The sequence below is a fragment of the Moschus berezovskii genome, chromosome 14 (genome assembly GCF_049115385.1).
Source record: "Moschus berezovskii isolate FMDL1 chromosome 14, NW_MosBer_1.0, whole genome shotgun sequence".
In the NCBI taxonomy this organism is placed as follows: domain Eukaryota; kingdom Metazoa; phylum Chordata; class Mammalia; order Artiodactyla; family Moschidae; genus Moschus; species Moschus berezovskii.
In genome coordinates this window covers 42,790,216-42,813,329 of record NC_142473.1, presented here as the reverse complement: position 1 = coordinate 42,813,329, position 23,114 = coordinate 42,790,216, and the positions used below count along the sequence as shown (strand labels likewise).

General features: G+C 40.6%; 2 protein-coding genes across 3 annotated transcripts in view; one reads left to right on the top strand and one right to left on the bottom strand.

Moving 5' to 3' along the window:
* SPON1 (spondin 1) overlaps positions 1–6,742 on the top strand; it is a 349,778-nt gene extending 343,036 nt beyond the window's left edge. The window contains exons 14-16 of the mRNA XM_055423333.2: positions 497–661; positions 2,338–2,601; positions 4,086–6,742. Coding sequence (XP_055279308.1) covers positions 497–661; positions 2,338–2,601; positions 4,086–4,249 — 593 coding nt within the window. The 3' untranslated portion in view covers positions 4,250–6,742. The remainder of the gene's footprint in view (positions 1–496; positions 662–2,337; positions 2,602–4,085) is intronic.
* A 13,094-nt stretch (positions 6,743–19,836) lies between these two features.
* Positions 19,837–23,114, bottom strand: part of RRAS2 (RAS related 2) — an 80,000-nt gene continuing 76,722 nt past the window's right edge. For both annotated transcript variants that reach the window (XM_055423334.2, XM_088843073.1), the window contains exon 6: positions 19,837–21,341. In XM_055423334.2, coding sequence (XP_055279309.1) covers positions 21,254–21,341 — 88 coding nt within the window. In that variant the 3' untranslated portion in view covers positions 19,837–21,253. The remainder of the gene's footprint in view (positions 21,342–23,114) is intronic.

The following is a 23,114-nucleotide window of genomic DNA, read 5'->3' as shown; positions in this document are numbered from 1 at the left end:
TGTTCTGTTGGACTTGCCTGTAGCCCCATAAAGCAATACATCTGCTCTGCACACAAATGTCAAAGCCCACACATCACTACAGAGACGCACACATGAGCCCAAATACATTCTAGGGATTTCAGCACACAGGTGTCCAAAAACACATCATTGAGCCTATCTTTTAGCGCATGGTTCTTGGGGCATGTGGAATGTTTCTGTGTCTAGTAAGACCCTATTCAGACCCTCGGGGTGTTTCAAGTGGGGAAGTGTGTATTCGTATAACAGAGCCACATTATGAGCACCAGCTGGGCCAGGGGAGATGCAGGAGAATGACAAGAACAGTTAGTGGTTTGCCGAGCCATTCCTGGCTCCATAAAGGTCACTTGGGTTATCTAAACCCACTGGGCAATTTCACTTTACTCAAGGGGCCTGAGTGGGGGACAAAGGGTAGTGGGGCACCAGATCAAAGAAAGCAAAGGGAGCCTATTCTCAGTGGCAAACCTGGCTCTTGGTCTAGACACCATCCCATGCTTGCTGTCCCTGTGGTCCGAGTGGAGCGACTGCAGTGTGACCTGTGGGAAGGGCATGCGGACCCGCCAGCGGATGCTCAAGTCCCTAGCCGAACTCGGGGACTGTAATGAGGAGCTGGAGCAAGTGGAGAAGTGCATGCTGCCTGAATGCCGTAAGTCCTGGCGCTCCTGGGAGCCACCTGTCCTTCTCTTAACCAGGCCCGCACGCTGCTCATACTGCTAGGTCCTGTAGTATGACTGCTGGTTGGGGAATCCCACTACTGTCTATGAGACACCCAAACTGCTGTTAAGTCTAAACAGGAGACTTCAATGGAAAATGGCACAGGTTCAATAAAACTTATTTTGTAGTTCCCTCCTCCCCCAGTTTAGAGGCTAGTCTGACCCATGGGTTTTCCAAGTTTTTTAATTCTATTCCTCCCCACCCGTGACTGCTTTATTTACCCATGACCAGAAGGTGGACATTAAACCAGTGGTTCCCTGATATGAAGATTGGCCAGCGAGTAGAGCCCTCAAAAGCCCCATACCCACCCTCATCTACTCAAATCTCTATGACCAGCTGAATTTATTATCTAAGGAGAGAGCCCATTTTTCTGGTTAGTCTTCTCAGAGAACTTCTCCGGTGGTGGTGGAAAGTCAGACTCGTTTGCTATGATCTGTTTTACTGGCTTCCTCTGAAATGCACTTGCAGCCTCTGTGCTTCCTCTCCCTTGCAATCCCGGCTCTGTCCCTTACTGGCTGTATAAATCTCAGCACATTATTTAGCAACCTCCCTCATCTGCTCTGAGAATTAAACCATATAACTAGTAGGAAGTGTGAGCCTCCACAGCTCATCGGAGCTTGGGTCTGGAATCTTGTGAGACACTGTTATAAACTTAAACAAAACGCTGTATCCACAGGGCCCAGTGAATGGAGGGAGAAGAAAAAGAACATTTATGGAACACTCACTGTGGGCCAGGAACTGGGCTGAGAGTATTATTACTTCATTCAATCCTCACAACCTAATAAGAAAAATATTGTTATCCCTATGTTATAGATGAGAAAGCTGCCGGAGCTCCCACAGGGAGAAAAGGGTAGACCATGAACAAAATGAGTTCTTCCTAGATCCCGCCAGCCTGGCCCGCACATTGCAGAGCAGTTCAGTTTGGAATCATCTGCCTCCCTAGAAGACATCCTGAGAATCACTCAGAGGTGTTAACTTTCCTCCACGTGTGTGAGATGCTGGCTTAATGAGAATTGGCTGGATCTCTTATCATGATAAGCCATGATACCACTCGCTCCTTCCCTACTGAATTTCGTGTTTCTGACTCCTGTGTGTTTTGACAATCGCCATATATAAGACCCAGGATGACGTGAGAACAAGAGACACTGCCTGGCTCTTACTGCAAAAGTCACAGTGTCCTTAGTATTAGTCCACAGGGGTAAATGGCACCAGTGAGCTGTGCCTTCCCTCAGGGAATCAGGGTCCTTGGCTGTGGAAAGCTGGTCTGTGCCACCTGAGGCTAATTTGACAATACTCTAGAAGCTTAGAAAGAGCAAAAGGCTCTGACCTAATCTTTAAAGTCCCCCCAAAACCCTTTTCAAATCATAAAGAGGGCACAGTATGTGGGTTTCAATTGGGGCACCAATTCTGCATCCACTGCTTACCAACCATGTGGACTCAATAGTCAGTCTGTCCCCTAGAGCCTCAGTTTCTTCTTCCATAAAAATGGGGTAACAGTACCTGCTCTGCATTTCCCAGAGGCTTGTGTTGAGATATTCAAAGAACAGTTAAGTATATAGATCCTGTTTCAGATGTGAGATACACTCATGCCCATCTGTGTCTTGCCAGCCATTGACTGTGAGCTCACGGAGTGGTCCCAATGGTCGGAATGTAACAAGTCATGTGGGAAAGGACACGTGATTCGAACCCGCATGATCCAAATGGAGCCTCAGTTTGGAGGCACACCCTGCCCAGAGACTGTACAGCGGAAAAAGTGCCGCATCCGGAAATGCCTCCGAAATCCATCCATCCAGAACCTGCGCTGGAGGGAGGCCCGAGAGAGCCGGAGGAGTGAACAGCTGAGGGAGGAGTCAGATGGGGACCAGTTTCCAGGTACTGCCCCAAAGTATGGGCTGGCGTTTAGGCAGATATCAAAGCAGAACAGGTCTTGTAGGAGTTTGCGAGTAAAAGAAGGGTGTTTCAAGGAAGCAGGCAGTGTTATTGCAAAGGCACGGAGATACCCAAGAACAAGATACGTTCAAGTGGTAAGTGGGCTCTAGACAAACACACAGTATGGTGGAGGCAGGAAACCAGGCCGCAGACAGAGGACAGGGACCAGACCAGGAAAGGCCTACTCGCCGCTGAGGACTTGATCCTGCAGGTGAAGGTTTTAAGTAACAGATTGACTTTAACAGACCTGTGTCGAGTGGTCTGGAGGTGGCAAAAACGGAAGCACAGAGACTGGTTTAAATTTTCTCAGTAGACAAGGAGAAAGCTTATGTGTCCCCCTCATGCAGTACAACTTAAGGAGTGCCGAACATTAAAAAATCCCACTTAGGGCGTCACTGCTGAATAAGCTGGTCCCAGCCAAGAGCACAATATCAGCAAGACAATGAAACAATAGCTGGGAATAGCTTTTTGTCTAATATCATTTCCATAGTCTAATATAAATATAAAAGCAACAGCAAGTAATAAGTCATTAGCAAAACAAGCTGAGAAATGTGCATTAAAATGACGTATGACATAACCACATCTAATTAGAATGCCTTCCAGTATCAAATGACAAACCTCAACAATGCAAAAACCACAATCATTTTCACACCAACCTAATATACATAGTGCTATGGAAGCTTTTTTTTTTTTTAAGATCTAACCTAATCTTGGCATCAGGAAAGTTTTCTTTGAGAAAGGCAAGTCTATTTACATGGGAAAAATAATCAATTATACCTGAGTTTACTTGATACCAGGGAAGCTAAGTACTTGGGAGAGCAAATCATTAGAGGAAGTGGTTACTTGCTCCTTGGCTGGTTGCTGCATTAATGAGGCACTCCAAAACATGAAATTTACAGGATTCTGTAGGGCAGTTACTTAGATTGACTTAACTGGATGATTCTTGCGGGGTTTAGCTTAGACTTATTTGAGTGGCTGCTGTCAGGTGATGGCTCAGGTAGGGCTGGAAGTTCTAGAATGGCCTCGCCTGTGTTTCTGGGGCCTCTCTCCACATGGTCTTCCCAGGAGATAGCCACGCTTGTTTACACAGTAGTGGAAAAGTTTCCCAAGGGCTTTTTTCAAGCCATCCTTGCTCATGTCCCATTGGCCAAAAGCAAGTCATACTTCCAAACCCAGATTCTAGGGATTGGAGGAGGAGACTCTGCTCCTTGATGGGGAAGAGCTGCAAAGTATTAATAGGCCATTTTAATAGTCAATCACCTAAGAGCTAACATACGTGATAAGAACTCTAAAAACAACAAATTATTACATACAAGAGAAGAGAAGTCCGGACAACTACCTAGGTTTGACAGTTGTTTACAAGAGTTCAGTCTCCTTGTTCTTCCCGCCATGTCTGCTGGCCTAACCAGGCCTTCTCATGCTTTCAGGCTGTAGGATGCGCCCTTGGACAGCCTGGTCAGAATGCACCAAACTGTGCGGAGGAGGGATCCAGGAACGCTACATGACTGTGAAGAAGAGGTTCAAAAGCTCCCAGTTTACCAGCTGCAAAGACAAGAAGGAGATCAGAGCGTGCAATGTCCATCCATGTTAACCAGGGTACACGTGTCCCAGGGCTGCACTCTAAACCCCCAGAGGTACCAATGGCTGGATCGTTTGTTTGTTTAAGGCAGTTTAAATCGTGTACGCTAGTTTTCATTTCTGCAGGGTGGTCCGGCCAGTAGTCCTGTGGATGCCAGGGCCACCCTTCTGTACACTTCTTGGTGGGCACAGACTGGGGATGGGGGGGCTGCTCTCTTGTCCTTAGCCGGCCCTCTTCCAGCACAAGTGAGTTGCGTCAGTCACCTGTGCTGAGCAGAACGTGTCCCTCTCGAGCATCCACCTGGGCGTCAGGACAGAGACCCCGGCCTCCCCAACATGGAGGGGCAGCTGTGCCCACAGCTGACCCTGTGCGTCGGTGCCAGGGCACAGCAGCAGGGAGACTTTCCTGATTGGGTGGGAATGAGAGCAGATTCCCCTCATTCTTGCCTGTGGCCTGCTTGCTCTTGCAGCAAACTACTGTTTGCTTGTCTCTTCTCATTTAGTGGAACTTTAGGGTCCCTTGTTGAGTCTCCTCAGTCATCAACAGTTCTTGGGGAAAACAGCTGGCAAACATGGAGAAGCACTGGTGTTGGGTGGCTTTTCTTCTTTCACTGAGAAATTCTGAATCCAGTATCTCAACCCCTAATACTGGTTCCTGATACTCCAAAGGAAAGAAATGATGGCTGCTTTTTTAAAAACTATAACCAGTTCTTACACCTGAGGTAAAATATACTGAGTCTAGAAATTATTATTCCCTTCTTTTGGGTTCTCTTAGGAAGCCAGCCTTAGGAATCTTGTGATCTTAGATCCTTACTAGAACCACAGCAGCAAAATTGGCCTCTAGAGCAGTCCCAGGCTTGAGTTTTTTAAACCTTCCAACACAGACTTTTAAATCAGCAAAACAGTTTCTAACAAGAAAACCTTTTTTTCAGTTATGCAAATATTCTGCCAAGTTTGTCTGCAGCCCACCAAGCCATTCCTTCAACAAAAATACTATCTCAGAACTTGAAAGGGTTTTTATAGTCATAAAATTTTGTATGTAGAGTGTTTCAGAGACCAAGACAAATCCAGGGAGAAAGGAATGTCACAGAATCAAGTTAGCAGAAAAATCTGGTGGGACGTCAAACTTACGTACATCAGCCCTCCACACCAAGGGTCTGGTCCTCTGACACAACCACAGGGAGGGAGGGTCATGGTTTTCCATCCCCTTCCAAACACAAGCACACCGAATTCAGGGAGACTGACTGCCAAGGATCAGTGTAAAAGGACATTTGACTAACTTGGGTCCATCAGCAGTTTCCACTCATTCACTTACTGTTAAAGTTACTCTTCTGCTCCTGTCGCAGGCCTTTATCGTGCTTAATCCAAATACGTACCATGGATGAGATGCATACAATGCTTTGAATACACTACTTTAAGAATTTGCATTAAATACATCAGGATATTCCAAACACAACATGATATACATATATATATATATATATATGCTACAGCCTTGAATCTGTACTGTTTTAACTAAGAGAGAGACTATTCAATAAAAAACTCATTGGGTCTGTCTTTTGTGTTTTAAACTAATTCAGTGTTCAGAAGGTTGGGTCTTTTTTTGTTTTTTTTACAACTGTTATCCATTTCAGTCATACTCAGTAAGATATGCTTTTCGCACCCTCATTCTAGAGGGACCACTGTTCCCATTCCTGAGCTTTCTGGGGGTCTGAATTGTTTCCAATATTATTTTTTTTAATCCTTCAAGTGAACTGCTTTCTTCTCCCTTGTAAAAGCAGCACAAAATATAAAGAAATAAGAGGTTTAACTTCTATTTGCACAAAAGCAGCAGCCCTGATATAGAACGCGCTTGTTTTCCCAACACTACTCTTTTAGCTCTCCAAAGGCATCCTTCCTCCCAACCCATGAAAACCGAAGTTCCATCGAGTGGCAATTCCTAAGGAACTAAGGACAAGCCGCCCTAGTATCTCATGTTCTTGTTTGGTCTCTATTTGGGTAAATTTTAATCCAAAATTTGGAGACTTAAAACTAGGCAACTGGTTAATAAATAAGAATGGGTAACATGTTTCTTGTTACATAAGTGTTAATTCTTTTTGTTTGCAAGGGGGAATTTATAAGAAACATGAAATCTCTTTCTTACCAAAGTCTTGTGTTAGGTGGTTTATAGTTTTTCTGGTTAACCAATCTTTTGGAAATAAAGACTTTTTACTACAAAATAAAATTTGTTTGGACTTCCACTTGAGATAGTAAACATAAGACACCCAGTAAAAACTGCCAGACAAAGAACAACTATAATTGTGTGCATTTTTATCAAGGTCAAACCACTCAGACTTCAATTTACATCCACATTTTAAAATGAAAATATGATCAGAGATATATTCCCCAATCAGACATGGGGTCACTCACCTGTCACCTTGCTGATGCATTATTTGAAGATACTCTGTTGTAGCAAATAAAAATAAAGCCTGGGCTTCTTCAGACCCAGAACTGAAGAAAAATTAAACGATGTTGTGCTGTTTTTAATTTGGACTTTGTATATTAAACATGTTTTAGACATAGTCAGGGTCTGTGTACTTCTTCCAGGAAGTAAGGATATACTATACATTCTCACATGACCACAATTCTCCAGAAACTTAATCCAGGTCAAGTCCACAGCTAAAATGTCAAGACACAAAAATCTGCAATGTCAAATTACTTCTGTGACCTAACAAGCAGCCCACATGTTTCAGTTTAAAGGAGTTAAATATTAAACTGTACTAGGACTATGCAGTTGGCCCCCTTTCCCCTCAGAGTTAAATATTTATGTCTTTAAGAGAGGGACAGTATAGTCCAAATTATAAACTTAAATGTCCAATCTCCAATTATAACACAGCATCAAGGAAGACAGACATTCTACTCTTTGGTGCTATTAATTTTCATAACTGAATGATTCAGTTTTTCATCTAACTCAAAATAGGGAGAATGAATGAAAATAAAATAGTCCTTTCTGAAAAAGAGATGCTGTAACAAACTATAAATAGCAGCTGAATGCTAACAAGCATGAAGATAATTTTTCAATTTAAATCCTTTGAAATCTGTGAGCAAAGATCTGTACTAAATGTCAAATTTAAACAATGGCAGCCTTGCCTTAGACACACAGTCAAGTGTGTTCTGTCAGGCTGAGAAAGAAGCCTGGGTTCAAGTCACTGTGTTATTTTACCTTTTCTGGCCTCAGGCTCGGAACAAGCTTTCTTACACTAAAGGATTTCTCTGCCCACCTCCACAATTTGCCAGTTTCCATCTTGAGAGCGAGTCCTGATGGTATCCTGGCAGGAGGGTCACTAAACGCCAGTTTTACCCCACCAGTCCCTCGCTCCCTTGTACACCAAGAAATGCCTGCTTTGTGTGGAAGCTGGCTTGAGCTGTATTTCTATCAGTTAGGACTGAAAATATCCTGGAAAAAAAATACAGATGTAAAACTTTCACCCAGCTATCATCAGAGAAAAATGCAGTTCCAGACTTTTCACTCAACGTACTGTCCTAACAGGAGATAGCATTCGTTATCATTTTCTCATATTGCTCTAAATTCTTCATAAATCTCAGACTATGTTCTTACCTTCTTCCTGGTTTTACAACTTGCTGGTAACAGTTCTCATATTTTAATGGTACTCCTATTTAAGGCAATAATTTTCATAGTTTAAAAGTGTTCTGTGTTTAGACAGTTTACTTCAAATATTAAGAATTTTAAGTATTAGAAGGGAAAGGGACCAACATCTTATTCAAGACCACTGATTACAACACTGAGAGTTTATAAGAGTCTCTTTTGGCTAGAGTAAGCATAAAGTTATGACCAACCTAGATAGCATATTAAAAAGCAGAGACATTACTTTGCCAACCAAGGTCCGTCTAGTCAAGGCTATGGTTTTTCCCGTGGTCATGTATGGATGTGAGAGTTGGACTGTGAAGAAAGCTGATCGCCGAAGAATTGACGCTTTTGAACTGTGGTGCTGGAGAAGACTCTTGCGAGTCCCTTGGACTGCAAGGAGATCCAACCAGTCCATTCTAAAGGAGATCGGTCCTGGGTGTTCATTGGAAGGACTGATGCTAAGGCTGAAACTCCAATACTTTGGCCACCTCATGCGACGAGTTGACTCACTGGAAAAGACTCTGATGCTGGGAAGGATTGGGGGCGGGAGGAGAAGGGGACGACAGAGAATGAGATGGCTGGATGGCATCACTGACTCTGCGGACATGAGTTTGAGTGTACTCCGGGAGTTGGTGATGGACAGGGAGGCCTGGCGTGCTGTGATTCTTGGGGTCGCAGAGAGTCGGACACGACTGAGCGACTGAACTGAAGCATGTAACTCCTACTGGGTGATCATAACCTGGAAGTTACCAACCCATCTAAGAACTCAGATGGGCCACTCATGAAAAATCGCTGGATCCCCTGCTCCCTCACACACTGCATTAGTGCCACTCTGAGAGAGCCTGCAGCCTGAAAACACCCACAAACTGACCATTACCATCCTACAACCAAAGACAAATTAAAAGCATTCAGAAACTTTTAATTTGACATTGCCACAATAGCCCAGAGTATGATTATTTTTCTAACAGATATTTTGTATTATATTTAGTACACTGTATCATTCCAGGACAGTGGAAATTTTAAAAAAAAAAATTTTTTTTAACTGGCCCTTCACCTCAGTCTGAGAAGCACTGCACTACGCCATCCTCACTCATCAGTCAGAAAGGAATGTCACCCACAAACCAGAAGCTTCTCAATCTCTCAAGGCTTACGTATGCAAATGGGAATATCTAAGACATGCATTCCTACACGTCTATGACTGAGTGCCCTGCACTGGCTCATTTTCTTATTCCTCCAACATCCTACCCTATCAAGCAAGACAGCTGCCCCACCACCCTCTGATTCTGCCACAAAATTTCTCCAAATGGTAACCCTAGCTTCCTTCCTCCACTTCCTTTTCCTCCAATCACACTACAACCAGATGACCAAAATGAATCTCTCAAACTCACCAGCAATCTCTAAACACGCACTGCTGCTCCTCATTCCCCAATCCTTGCACAGCACCCAAAGCTCTTTACTACCCTCAACTTCCTTGACAACAGTCTCCTGGGTCTTTCCAACTATGGGCTGCTTCTCTTGGCTTTCTTCTGCCTTTTAATTTCCTAAATGTTCATTTCCCCAAAAAAATTTTACCCTGGATGTTCTCTCAAACATACTTTCTGCCTCAATTCACTCCCACCTCTCCAGTCATTAGCTCACAATAGATCAATTCCAAATCTGCAGCTTTTAGTTCCAGCCCCTTCTTTCACACATCAATCCCCATTCCTCAATGCCCCCTGGACTAACTCTGTATGCACCTGCCACCCTCACCATATATTCTGTTTTCTAACTAGAAGATTATCTGTGCCCCTTGCTCATTCATCAAATGGTTCTCCGCACACACCAGGCAACACGGGTAAAGCAGTAAACACAACACATACAGTTCTGCCCTCACAGAGCTTATGATATTAAGTTACACACGGTGGGTAACCATCATGAATTAAACAGGGCAGTGTGATATTAGAATGAGGTGGTCCAAGAGGGCTCTCTGAGGTGGCACCTAAGCCAAGAGCAGAAGAGTGGAACAGCTAATTCCAACAGTTGAGTGAAGCAAGTGATTTGGAAAACACTCGGCATGTTCCAGGGTGTGAGAAAGCAAGTCAGCTTGAATGTAAGTGAGAAACAGGAAGATGACAGATCCTGCAAAAGATTTCCTTGTACACTATGGGAAGGGATTCAAATGCTACTTCAAGTGCATTGAGAGGATGACAGATTTTTAAGCAGCAGTGTAACATTCAATTTACGGTCTAAAAAAGATCCCTTTGGCTGCACTGACAGAAAGGCTTTGTCGGGGCAAGATGGAAATAAAGACTACTTCACAGGCCATTGCAATAACATGGGTGTGAGATCAGAGAGGCTCAGAGAAAGTGGCAGAACAAACAGAAGAAGAATAGATTCCACGACTCCAATAACCTCTACCTGACTACCCCTCCTTAAATCCACACTTCATCATCCTTACAAGACTGGATTCAGGCAATCCTTGTTCAGAATGCCTGGTGGCTCCCCATTATATACCGAAGGGCCACTATATTTAAAGCCCTCCACAACCCACGCCCAATCTACTCTATCATTTTCTCCCAATTGCATTAAAATCCATTTAGATTCAGGTTCCAATCCCAGAACACACCCTGTGTGCTGCCAACTCTGTGCTTCTGCCTGGGCTTTCCCCCAGCCTTTCCACATCTCACTCTACTCCTCTCTTGCCACCCCAAAGCCTACCAAATCCATCAAGCTCCAGCAAAAACATCACTTTTAATTAAGAAGCTAAGCTCCCTCCGATTTTCCAGGAGGAATATAAAACCATCACTTCTGCTGGATCTGACAACTTTTGCACACTCCTCACACTCTGCCTTAACTCTACAGTCTTGACATTTGTTTTTGTCACTCTTTATCTTCCCCCACTAGACACTGAGTAATCTGTAGGAAGGAAATCTATCCATTCCCCAGAACACCCAATGAAGTCTTGCACAGAAAATCTACGTTCAAATTAAAATGCCTTTAGAAGCCACAAGGAGATGGCAGGAGGGACACTTTCATGACATAATCAAATCCCATGCCCACCAGGTGGGTGGCCCACAAATTAGAAAAAAAAAATTGTATCATAGAGGTTCTCCCACAAGAGAGAGGCTCTCCGTCCTAAGGGTCTGGCATCAGGAGGAGGAATTCCCAAAGCATTTACCTTTGAAGCTCAACGGGGCTTGAGTGAAGGAGGTCCACAGGGCTGGAGGAAACAGAGTCTTCACTCTTGCAGGACGCACACAAGGTGTCATGTACACTGGGACCCAGCACAGAGCAGTAACTCCACAGGAGCTGGAGATCCACTGTGATTCATGGTGGGGCAGGAAGGGAAGCTCCAGTGGCAGAAGCCGGAGAGAATACTGACAGGCGTGAGCTCTCCTGATACCATTTTGGCATCAAGTCCTGGCCCTACTCAGGTTCATGTCTCAGGCCAGACAACCAGCAGGACAGGAACAGAGCCCCACCCACAAGGTGACGGGGTGCCTCGAGCCACACTGAGCTCACAGCCACCTATAAGCACACCCCTTAACGTGGCCCTATCCACCAGAGGGACAAGACCCAGCTCCACCCACCAGGCAGGCAGCTGTCCTTCTCACCAGGAAGCCTGCACAAGGCGCCAGACCAACCTCACCCACCAGCGGGCAGACACCAGAAGGAAGAAGAGCTATGATCCTCCAGCCAGCGGAAAGGAGACCACACACACAGAAACTAAAGACAAAATGAGACAACAGAGAAATATATTCCAGACGAAGAAACAAGATAGAACCCCACAAGAACAACTGAAGTGAAGACAGGCAACCTAACTGAAAAATAATTCAGAGTAAAGGTAGTAAAGACGATCCAAGATCTCGAAAAACAATGAGAGCACAAAGAAGTTACAAAGGATGTTCAATAAACAGCTGGCAGGTTTAAAGAACAGAGACGAACAATACAATAACTGGAATGAAAAATACACTAGAAGGGATCAATGGCAGAATAACTGAGGTAGAAAAGTAAGTGAGCTGGAAGACAGAGTGGCAGAAATTACCGCCACAGAACACGAAAAAGAAAAAAGAATGAAAAGAAACTAGGACAGTCTCAGAGACCTCAGGGACAAAATTAAATGCACCAACATTCACGTTGTAGGGGTCCCAAAAGGAAAAGAGAGAGAGGAAGGGCCTGAGAAATACTTGAATAGATTATCGTAAAAAAAAAAACTTCCTAACATGAGAAAGGGAACACTCAAGTCCAGGAAGTGAAGAGAGTCCCATACAAGATAAAACTCCAGGGGGAACAAGCCAAGACACACATTAGTCAAACACAAAAATTAAAGACAAAGAAAAAATATTAAAAGCAACAAGGGAAAAGCAACCAATAACATACAAGGGAACCCCCATAAGGCTATCAACTGGTTTTTCAGCAGAAACTCTATAGGTCAGACAAGATGGCTCGATATATTTAAAGAGATGAAAGGAAAAAACTATGACCAAGAATACTCTACCCAGCAAGGCTCTTGTTCAGATTCAAGACAGAATCAAAAGTTTTACAGATAAGCAAAATTAAAGAATTTAGCACCACTAGACCAGCACTACAGCAAATCCTAAAGAAACTGCTCTATGTGAAAAAAAAAAGTTCTTCATTTTTAGAATCAAGAAAATGGGGAATCTCATAAAGTTAGAAAATCATTCACACACAAATAATGGTATCAAAACCAGCAAACATGAGAAAAGAACAGTACAAACGAAGGACACTGAAAATACATTTGAAATTAAGACTGATGAGCAACTTGTAACAATCTTGTTCCTATATAGACTGCTACATCAAAACCTCATGGGACCCACCAAAAAAAAATCTACAATAGATACACACAAACAAAAGAAAAAGCAATCTAAACACATCACTAAAGAGAGACATCAAATCATAAGAAAAAGAGGAAGAAAAAGATCTTCAAAATCAAAAACAGTTAACAAAATGGTAATAAGAACCTTCATATCATATATAAATGGATTAAGTGCTCCAATCAAAAGACACAGATTGGCTGAACAGATATACAAAAACACACCCATATATAAGCTGTCTATAAGAGACCCACTTCAGATCTAGCAACACATGCAGACCAAGTGAGCAGATAGAAAAAGACATTCCATGCACATGGATATCAAAAGAAAGCTGGAGTGGCAATACTCATTTCAGAAAAATAGACTTTAAAATAAAGAATGTTGCAACAGACAAAGAAGGATGCCTGAGACAAGTGATGATGAAACACTTCGATCCAACAAAACATATGGGATGCAGCAAAAGCCGTTCTAAGGAGATTTAGAGCAGAACAATCTTACCTCAGGAAAAAAGAGAAACCTCAAACAATCTAACCTCACACCTAAAGCAACTAGAGAAAGAGGAAAACACAAAATCCAAAGTTAGCAGAAGGAAAAAAAATCGTAAAGATCAGATCAGAAATAAATGAAATAAAGACAAAGAAAAAAACAGCAAAGATCAATGAAACTAAGAGCTGGTTCTTTGAGAAGACAAATCAAATGGATAACTTTTAGCCAGATTTATCAAGAAAAAAAGGGAGAGGACTCAAATCAATAAAATTAGAAATGAAAAAAGTTACAACTGACACCACAGAAATACAAAGCATCAAAAGAGACCACTACAACTACATGCCAATGTAACAGACAACCTAGAAGAAATGGCCAAAGTCTTAGAAAGGTACATTCTTCCAAGACTGAACCAGGAAGAAACGGAAACTATGAACAGACCTATCTCAAATACTGAGATTGAAAACAGGATTTAAAAACTTCCAACAAACAAAAATCCAGGATCAGACGGCTTCACAGGTGAATTCTAAGAAAAGTTTAGAAAAGAATTATAACCTATCCTTCTGAAACGCTTTGAAAAATTGCAGAGGAAAGAACACTCCCAAACTCAATCTATGAGGCCATCATCACCCTGATCCAAAACCAGACAAGGACACCACAAAAGAAAAAGAAAAAATCACAGGCCAGTATCACTGATGAACACAGATGCAAAAATACTCAATGAAATACTGTCAGAAACCAACACAATACTGTAAAGCAATTATTCAATTAAAAATAAATGCATTTTTTTTAAAAAAAGAAATACTGGTAAACCAAATCCAATAATACATTAAAACTATCATATACCATGATCAAGTGGGATTTATCCCAGGGATGCAAGTATTTTTTATATCTTCAAACCAGTGTGATACATTACATTAACAAATTGAAGAATAAAAACCATATGATGATCATTCAAGAGATTCAAAGAAAGCTTTTGAAAAAATATCTATTTAAGATAAACACTCTCTAAGAAAGAGGGCACAGAGAGAACCTACCTCAATATTACAAACACCATATATGACAAACTCATAGCTAACATCATACTCAATGATGAGAAGTTGAAAGCATTTCCTCTAAGATTAGGAACAAGACAAGGGTTCAACTCTCAACATTTTTATGTTGAGAAAACACAAAACATAGTTTTGGAAGTCCTACCCACAGCAATCTGAGAAGAAAAAGAAATAAAAGGAATCCAAATTGGAAAAGAATTAAAAACGGTCACTATTTGCAGATGACATGATACTATACGCAGAAAATCCTAAAGCAGCTACCAGAAAACTGTGAGAGCTCATCACAAATTTGGCCAAGTTGCAGGATACAAAATTAATACACAGAAATCTGCTGCATTTGTATACACTAACTATGAAAGATCGAAAGAGAAATGAAGGAAACAATCTCACCACTGCATCAAAAAGAATAAATACCTAGGAATAAGCCTACCTAAGGAGACATAAGACTTGTACTCTGGAAACTGTAAGATGTTGATGAAAGAAATCAAAGATGACACAAACAGATGGAAAGATACCATGTTCCTGGATTAGAAAAATCAATACTGTCAAAATGAGTATACTACCGAAGGTAATCTACAGATTCAATGCAATCCCTATCAAATTACCAATGGCATTCTCCACATAACTAAAATGAAAAAATTTTAAATTTGTATGAAGACATAAAAAACCCAGACATTTATGGAGACACAAAAACCCCCAAAGTTTTAAATTTGTATGGAGATACAAAAAACCCAATCTTGAGAAAAAAAGATGGAACTGGAGGAAATCAGGCTCCCTGACTTCTGACTATACTACAAAGCTGCAGTCATCAAAACAGTATGATACTGGCACAAAAACAGAAATATAGATCAATGGAACCGAATAGAAAGCCAGAAATAAATCCACACATCTACTGTCAATTGATCTATGACAAAGGCAAGAATAGACAAGGAAGAAAAAGACAGTTTCTTCAATAAGTGGTGCTGAGAAAACCGGACAGCTATATATGAATGAAATTAGAACATTCTCTAATACCACATACAAAAATAAACTCAAAATGGATCAAAACCTAAATGTAAGGCTAGACACTATAAAACTCAGAGAAAAACACAGGCAGAACACCTTTTGACAAATGGCAGCAATTTCTTTTTTGATCCACCTCCAAAAGTAATGAAAATAAAAACAAAAACAAATGGGACCAAATTAAAAGTGTCTGCATAGCAAAGGAAACCATAAACAAACCAAAAGACAACCAACAGACTGAGAGAAAACATTTACAAAGTAAGTGACTGACAAGGCATTAACCTCCAAAATATATAAACAGCTCATGAAGCTCATGTCAAAAAACAACGCAATCAAAAAATGGGCAGAAGATCTAAACAGATAACATACAGAGGGACAAAAGCACACGAAGAGATGCTCAACATCACCAATTATTAGAGAAATGCAAATCAAAACTACAATCCAATGAAGTTATCACCGCACACCAATCAGAATGGCCATCACCAAAAAGTTTACAAACAATAAATGCTGGAGAGGGTATAGAGAAAAGGGAACCCACTTATACTACTGGTGGGAATGTAAATTGATAGAATTACTTCAGAAAATGGTATGGAGGTTCCTTAAAAAGACGGTAGAACTACCATATGATCCAGCAATCCCAAGCCCACTCCTGGGCACATGTTTAGAGAAAACCATAATCAAAAATCCCATTGTTCACTGCAGCAATATTTACAAGCCAAGACACAGAAGCAACCTGTATGTCCACCAACAGCTGAATGGATAAAGAAGATGGATACATATATATTGTATATATGTACATAAAAAGAATGAAATAATGCCATCTTCAGCAACATGGATGGGCCCACAGATATCATACTAAGTGAAGTAAATCAAAGACAAACATCATATGATACCACTCATGCGGAATCTAATTTTTTTAAATGATACAAATGAACATATTTAGAGAAGAGAAGCAAACTTACAGATTTCAAAACCAAACTGATAGTTACCAAAGGAAAAACACAGGAGGGATAAATCAGGAGCCTGGGATGAACATACACACATTACTATATTTAAGATAGATAACCAACAAGGACCTATTGTACAGCACTGGGAACTCTACTCAATACTCTCTGATAACCAGTGTGAGAAAAGAATCTAAAAAAGAATGAATATATGTAAAACTGAATGGCTTCACTATACAGCTGAAAGTAACACATCATTGTAAATCAACTATAATAGAATTTTTTTTTAATTAAAATGCCTTTTTTTTTTTTTCCCTAAAAGTACTTTGAAACTTCATAAGCAGTCACTGGTTAAGTACCCATAAGTGTTCAAGTGATACGGAAACCTATCACTTTATAATCCTCTCCTATTTACCTGTCAGTTATTTGTTCAATGGCATCACTATGTATAGGAATGGGAAAAATAAAAATAAATAAATGAAACAAGTGGTGATAAAAAGCTAGAAGAGGAACAAATTAGAACTCAAGTATATACAACTTTGTTACACTGAATTTTAATAGTCAAAGGATAAAGTAAAAGACCAATCTATGTTATAAAACTCTGAAGCTCCGAATAGAGAGAATCCTCAATGTAACAGGTGTGTCAATAGGCCATAATGTCCAACTATGGAATGTTGTAAAGCCCCAAGTAAACAATATAGGGAGAAAATTCCTAGGGCAGAGACTCATGACTGTTAATTCATGAAATCTTGTTTGAAAGAATTTCTACATACTTAACAGCTTCTAAAGTTGGGAATGTAATCTCGAATGTTAAATGTGTTAAGAGAGCAGGATTGGCAAACCATGGCCCACAGATCATATCCAGTCTGCCATCTGTACAGAATGACTTTTACAATTTTAAATGAGTTTTTTGAAAAAAATAAAAAATTAATATTTCATGACAAATGAAAATGATATGAAGTACAAATTTCAGTGTCCACAAATGAGGTTTCATTGGAGCACAGCCACATTCTTTCATTTATAGATTGCTTATGGCTGCTTTGGTGCTGCAGTGGCAGAGTTGAGTGTCTGGGACAAACACCACATGGCTTGCAAACCCCACAATGATATTTACTAATTGATCCTTCACAGACAAAGTTTGCCAGCCTCCTGGCTAGAGAGGGAAAAGAATGACCACACAGACAAGAACTATTCATATTATGAGGTTGGTCACTCTTTGTGAGAAGATTTCAAGTCATATATTTATGGCTACAAGGCACCTCTGATTATATGATGGAAACAAAATGGCAAAGACCTCATCTTTCAGTCATGGAATAGCATGAATCAAATCTTACCCTCCTACCTTGCTGCTGCTGCTAAGTCGCTTCAGTCGCGTCCCACTCTGTGCAACCCCATAGACGGCAGCCAACCAGGCTCCCCCGTCCTGGGAACTCTACTCAATACTCTCTGATAACCGGTGCTCCCCCGTCCAGGATTCTCCAGGTAAGAACACTGGAGCGGGTTGCCATTTCCTTCTCCAACGCGTGAAAGTGAAAAGTGAAAGTGAAGTCGCTCAGTCGTATCTGACTAGTAGCGACTCCATGGACTGCAGCCCACCAGGCTCCTCTGTCCATGCAATTTTCTAGGCAAGAGTACTGGAGTGGCTTGCCATTGCCTTCTCCGACCCTCCTCAGAAAACCTGAGTAAATAAGTGAAACAACTGTTATCAAACATACAGCAGGCAGCACAGGACTACAATCCCTGATGGAAGGGAAAAAAGTAAACTAAGCCTTAAGATTGTCCTGGCTTTCTGCCGAGAGGCACATTCCAGATTGCAGAGGGGGTAGAGGATTCCAAGCAGGGCACAAATGTTTCCCTGAGCTGAAAAGAGAGACACTGGAGATCAGGAAGTTTGAAGCAGCTGAAAGCTGCAGGACAAACTTCTGGAGGGGAGAGAGGAAAAAAAGAGCTCCAAAAATATGTAGAGGGTCAACGAGTCTTTGTTAAATATTAATATTTGCATGTATAAGGGGAAACTCCAGGAGGTTAGGGAAAGAATGACCCAGGAACTGGGAAAAGAGCTCATATGTGTGGCTAGGGATTGTCTGACTTCCCACAAACTAAACTGGAGAGTTTTCACTGATTATACGGGCTTCCTTAGTGGCTCAGACGGTAAAGAGTCTGCATACAATGCGGGAGACCCGGGTTCAATCCCTGGTTCTGGAAGATCCCCTGGAGAAGGAAATGGCAACCCACTCCAGAACTCTTGCCTGGAAAATCCCATGGACGGAGGAGCCTGTTAGGCTACAGTCCATGGAGTCGCAAAGAGTCAGACACGACTGAGCGACTTCACTTCACTTCACTCATTATACAGAGCATTCAGTAGAGACCCCACAAGAGCCACACCTTAGTCGTGGAGCTAAACTATCCTGGAAAAAAAGCTACTTGAGACTGCATGAAGGTTAAAAACAAGACTTGAAAGGATCAAACTGAACTACACATAAATTAACCGGCAACCAGGACAAAGCCCAACAATCTTTAATGAAGGCAACAAAATCTAGGCACCCGACAAGATAAAATCCATAATGTCCAGCATCTAATAAAAACTTAATAGACATGCAAAGAAGCAGGAAAATGAGACCATAACTAGAGGAAAAAAACAGTGAACACAAAGAGATCCAAAAATTTAAAATATGATCAGTGGACAAGGATATCACCCAGCTATTATAACTATGTCCAACTATTCAAAGCAGCCTTTCTCAATCAGGGTTCTGCAAGAGAATGAAGCACTACAAAAAAGTTATTTGAGGGATTATTTTCTCAATTATCTCAAGAATGGTACACAGCTAGGACCATTCCAGATGAACAGAAGATCAGTTAATTCACTACATACAACAGGCAAGGCATTAGACTCAATTCTCTAGGAACTCAGCTGAGAGGGGCTGGATAACAAAACACATAAACATAATGAGGAAAGAAACAGAAGATATATTTAAACAAAAAAACAGGTCTACAGAAGGAGGAAAAACTGTAAGGGTCTGAAATGAAAAATTCATTGGATGGGATTGACAGCAGACTGAACAACTGCAGAAGAAAAGGTTAGGGAACATGAATACACAGGAGTAAAAGGCATCCAAGTGAAGCACAGAGAGGAAAAAAAAAGTAAATTGAGATAATCAAATTCAACGTCCAGGCTGCTTTGCTACCAAGCATTTACTCAGAATAAAATAAGAGATTTCCCACTAAATATGAACGTTGTATAGAGTCTCTTACTATCTGAAGCTACAAATGATAAATTTAAAAAATTCCCCAACTTGAAAGTATTAACAAGGTTGTGAGATAGTACTATAGCATCAAAACCAACAGAATAAATACTGTCATAATTTTAATAGGCGTTCAAACAAATTTGTGTGCTTTGCTTCTTCAGAGAGGGTGTATGTGTATGTTTTCACCCTTCTCTCTTCTCTACAGTTGGGCATCTGGCAGGAGCACTTCACAGAAAAAATTTAAGAAACAATGACTTAAGAAAATATTCAGGAAATCACCAGAACACTAAAACGCAAGATTCCATTTCACTTCAAGTTCACCTGCTAAATAACCAGTACTGATCTTAGATTCAAATCTGAGGGAAACGGCATAGAACTACAAACAAGTTTCCTCCAACAAACCACCAAAATAACAAGTCATCAAACATCATCTTGTGATAACAGATCAATTTTAATTCTAGCACCTGAAGCTATACAAGGGTATGCTTTATAAACTTCATGAAACTGTTGTACACATTCAATAAAGTGACAACTGTGCAATACCACTTAGTATCTCAAAATCAGGAACAAACTTTTGAATTGTTTAAACACAATCCACAGAATTAAAAAACAAAGTCAGAAGTCATCCATAGTTATACTACTTGTCAGTTAAAAGTTTTACCACTTACTACTTGATAGAACAGTCAATATCTAGTAGGGGATACTGGAAGTGATTTCAGATTCTCATCCTGTTGTACTCTATTGGGAAGGTTTCTTGAGTAGCTATGTGACTGGCCAGAGGTGGGTACAACCAGGACCAGAACAGCATGTAGGATTCTACCACAGTTTATGTAGTTTTCACTTTTTTTTTTCTCTTTGTCAGTTAAAAGTGAACAGTGAGAATTAAATACTTTACATATACACAAGGTATGCTGTGAAAGCATATTTGCTTACAAACATATAAAAATACTTGTTAACTAGTTTGATAAGAAAATAATGTATAAAAGTATATAGCAAAACATCAATCATCTCTGACCCTGGAAAGATCAATTCCATATTTTATATTACAAACAAAAACAGTTTTAGTTTTTTGAATCCCTTATCCAGAAATACGTGAAAAGGAAGACAGACAGAAATTATTTATTTTTACTCTCAACATGGCTGTGAGAAAGAGTTAAATTAAAATACCAAGAACAGTGAAATGCCTAAGTCCAGAATGAGTCCAAATATTTGGCCACACAGAATATTATCTTTAAGAGTAGGAGTAACAGCAAAGGCTTTACACACAATTTTTAACCTATAAATACAATAGGCATTTTGGTATTTTGGCCACTGGAAAACAAAGGCTATAGCATCAGGAAAGGTCTGAGATGTCTCACGTTTGTGGATTCAATTCAGTGTATTTAAGGTTAACTAAAGTTGACATCAAAATTTTTAGAGATAGGCAAAAATTCACATTTTAAAAACTCCCTATGTTTCTATTCAGAGTAACAGTAGGCAATATGATTCCAGAAGTTAAAAGTTATTTCACAACCGATGACTTCAGCTTGGCAAACAGCTTAGATTCCAAAACTGATTCATCCCTATTAAAAGTAAGCTTTAAAAAAAAAAAAAAGAATGTGTCTTTGTATATAGATATACATTTTAAAGGAATCAGATAATCTTTGAAGCAGCCTTAGTGTTTCCATTAAATCTGTCTTGAAATGACCACTGGATTAGCTTCATGGAAAGGATCAGTCAGCTTCTTGGTCTAAGGCTACCACGGTGACCATTTATCTAAGGCTAGAAAGGTACCAACGTGATGTAAACTGTAAGGAGAGGAGGAGAGGAGGGCTTTCCTGGCAGTTGGCAGCTACAAGTCAAGGGATTCTTAGAAAATGACACAATGGCAGCCTTTCTTGTCTTTTTCTTTCCGTGTTGGTTCTGGTGAAGGAGGACATTCCTGCTCTTGAAATTTCCTGTAAGACAGAAAAATCTACATATAATTGTCTTTTTGGTAATATATTGCTAAAATGTAGGTTACTGTTGGACCAATCTGGTTTTCATGCATACGCATGTCGGTGTTAAGTTTCAACAAGGGAATCAAAGCCAATCATTGGGGGCAGGGATACACAAATGCATAAGCAAACCTGTCTGAGCTTCATTTATGGGCAAGTCTTCAGTTAGGTGAGATGCTGAACTCAACAACCTCTAAGTTCCCTTCCCAGTTTGAAATTCCATGACTCCAAGGTATCTTTAGGAAGGAACACCTATCACCAGAGTATCTGCCCTTATGAGGTATGCCATTCCTATCTCGGTCCTGCCACTTTGTAGCTACAAGTCTGTATTACAGAAGTTAGTTTCCTCTCTGAGCTGTTATTTTAGGAGGGATAATAAAACCCTAACTATCACAGTTTGCTATGAGGATTGAAGATTTTTGTTTATGTTCAAATGTCTAACAGTCTCTGGCACAAAAAAAGTCTCCTATACCCCCTCCTCACTCCTGACTGACCGATAAATATGGATCAATTCTGAGAACCAAAACCAAGGACAAAATATCTCAAGAAAAGCAATAAAAAAATTTTTTAAAGCACTGGTTCATATGGTAAAATACACATAAAATGTATCATCTTAACCATTCTTAAGTGTATAGCGCAGTGGCTTTACATATATTCACAATATCGTATGTCACTATTCACTTCTCAAATCTTTTCCAACTTGAGAAACTGAAACTCTACATTCCTTAAAAAATAACAGAATTTGGGTTTTAACAAGTTACTAAAAAAACAAAAAGACAATCTTCACTTCTTTTCCACCCCACAAAGAATATCTTGAAAGTGGTTTAAAAAAAAAAAAGTACAATAGAAGCCCATAGCTCAGATGTCAATTCACCTTAGATGTACAACTAACAGGAACTAGGTCCATATACTTGTCAAACTAACTAGCAGACAAACCAGCAGATCTAAGAAAAGAGGGTGAAGTAGGGGCCAAACCAGCAAACTAACCAAACCCCGCCCATTAAAGCAACTCACTATTACTCACACACAAAAACTCCAGCCTATCTCACTCACCACCTCAAGCTTCCTGGAACCTATTAACTCTTTCTGAATCACAGGGGCCCCCTAGGCCAGATAACAGAAAGCCTCTATGAAGTATGGATATCATACTTTGTGTCCTGCGGGACTGCTGAACCCTTAAGGCCTGGCTTCCTCGTAGCCAGCGGGGAATGGGTGAGAAGTAAAGCTAAGAGCACACACAGGCGTGGAATCAGAGACCTAGATTTAAGTACCAGCTCTGCCATTTTAATATGCTCCAATCATTTAACCTCTCTGTACCTGTTTTCTCATCTCAGAGTGGGGGCATTACTGGGTTGTGGTGGGGGTTAACTGCAGTAATACACACTAAGCACTTAGCACAGGATCCGACAAAGGTCACCATTCAAGTGTGAGCTGCTCTCCTCACTACCTTCACACCACCTCTGCCTTTGGAAGAAGCTGCATTGATTCTTTTCAAAATCTATGTGTACTCTCCTTCAACACAATAAAATTAGGCTTTTTGGAAGCAACTAGAATACACACATAATTAAAGTTTTCAACGTACTATGTCAAAAATGCTTCCAAGAATCGCTCCTACAATTTCCTTCTTCTTACTAAAAACATTTAATGGTGATTTTTCCCCCCAGTTAATTATTTTAAAAAGCACATGACTACCCATCAAATTCAATAAATTAAAACAAACTTCTGGTATGTGTT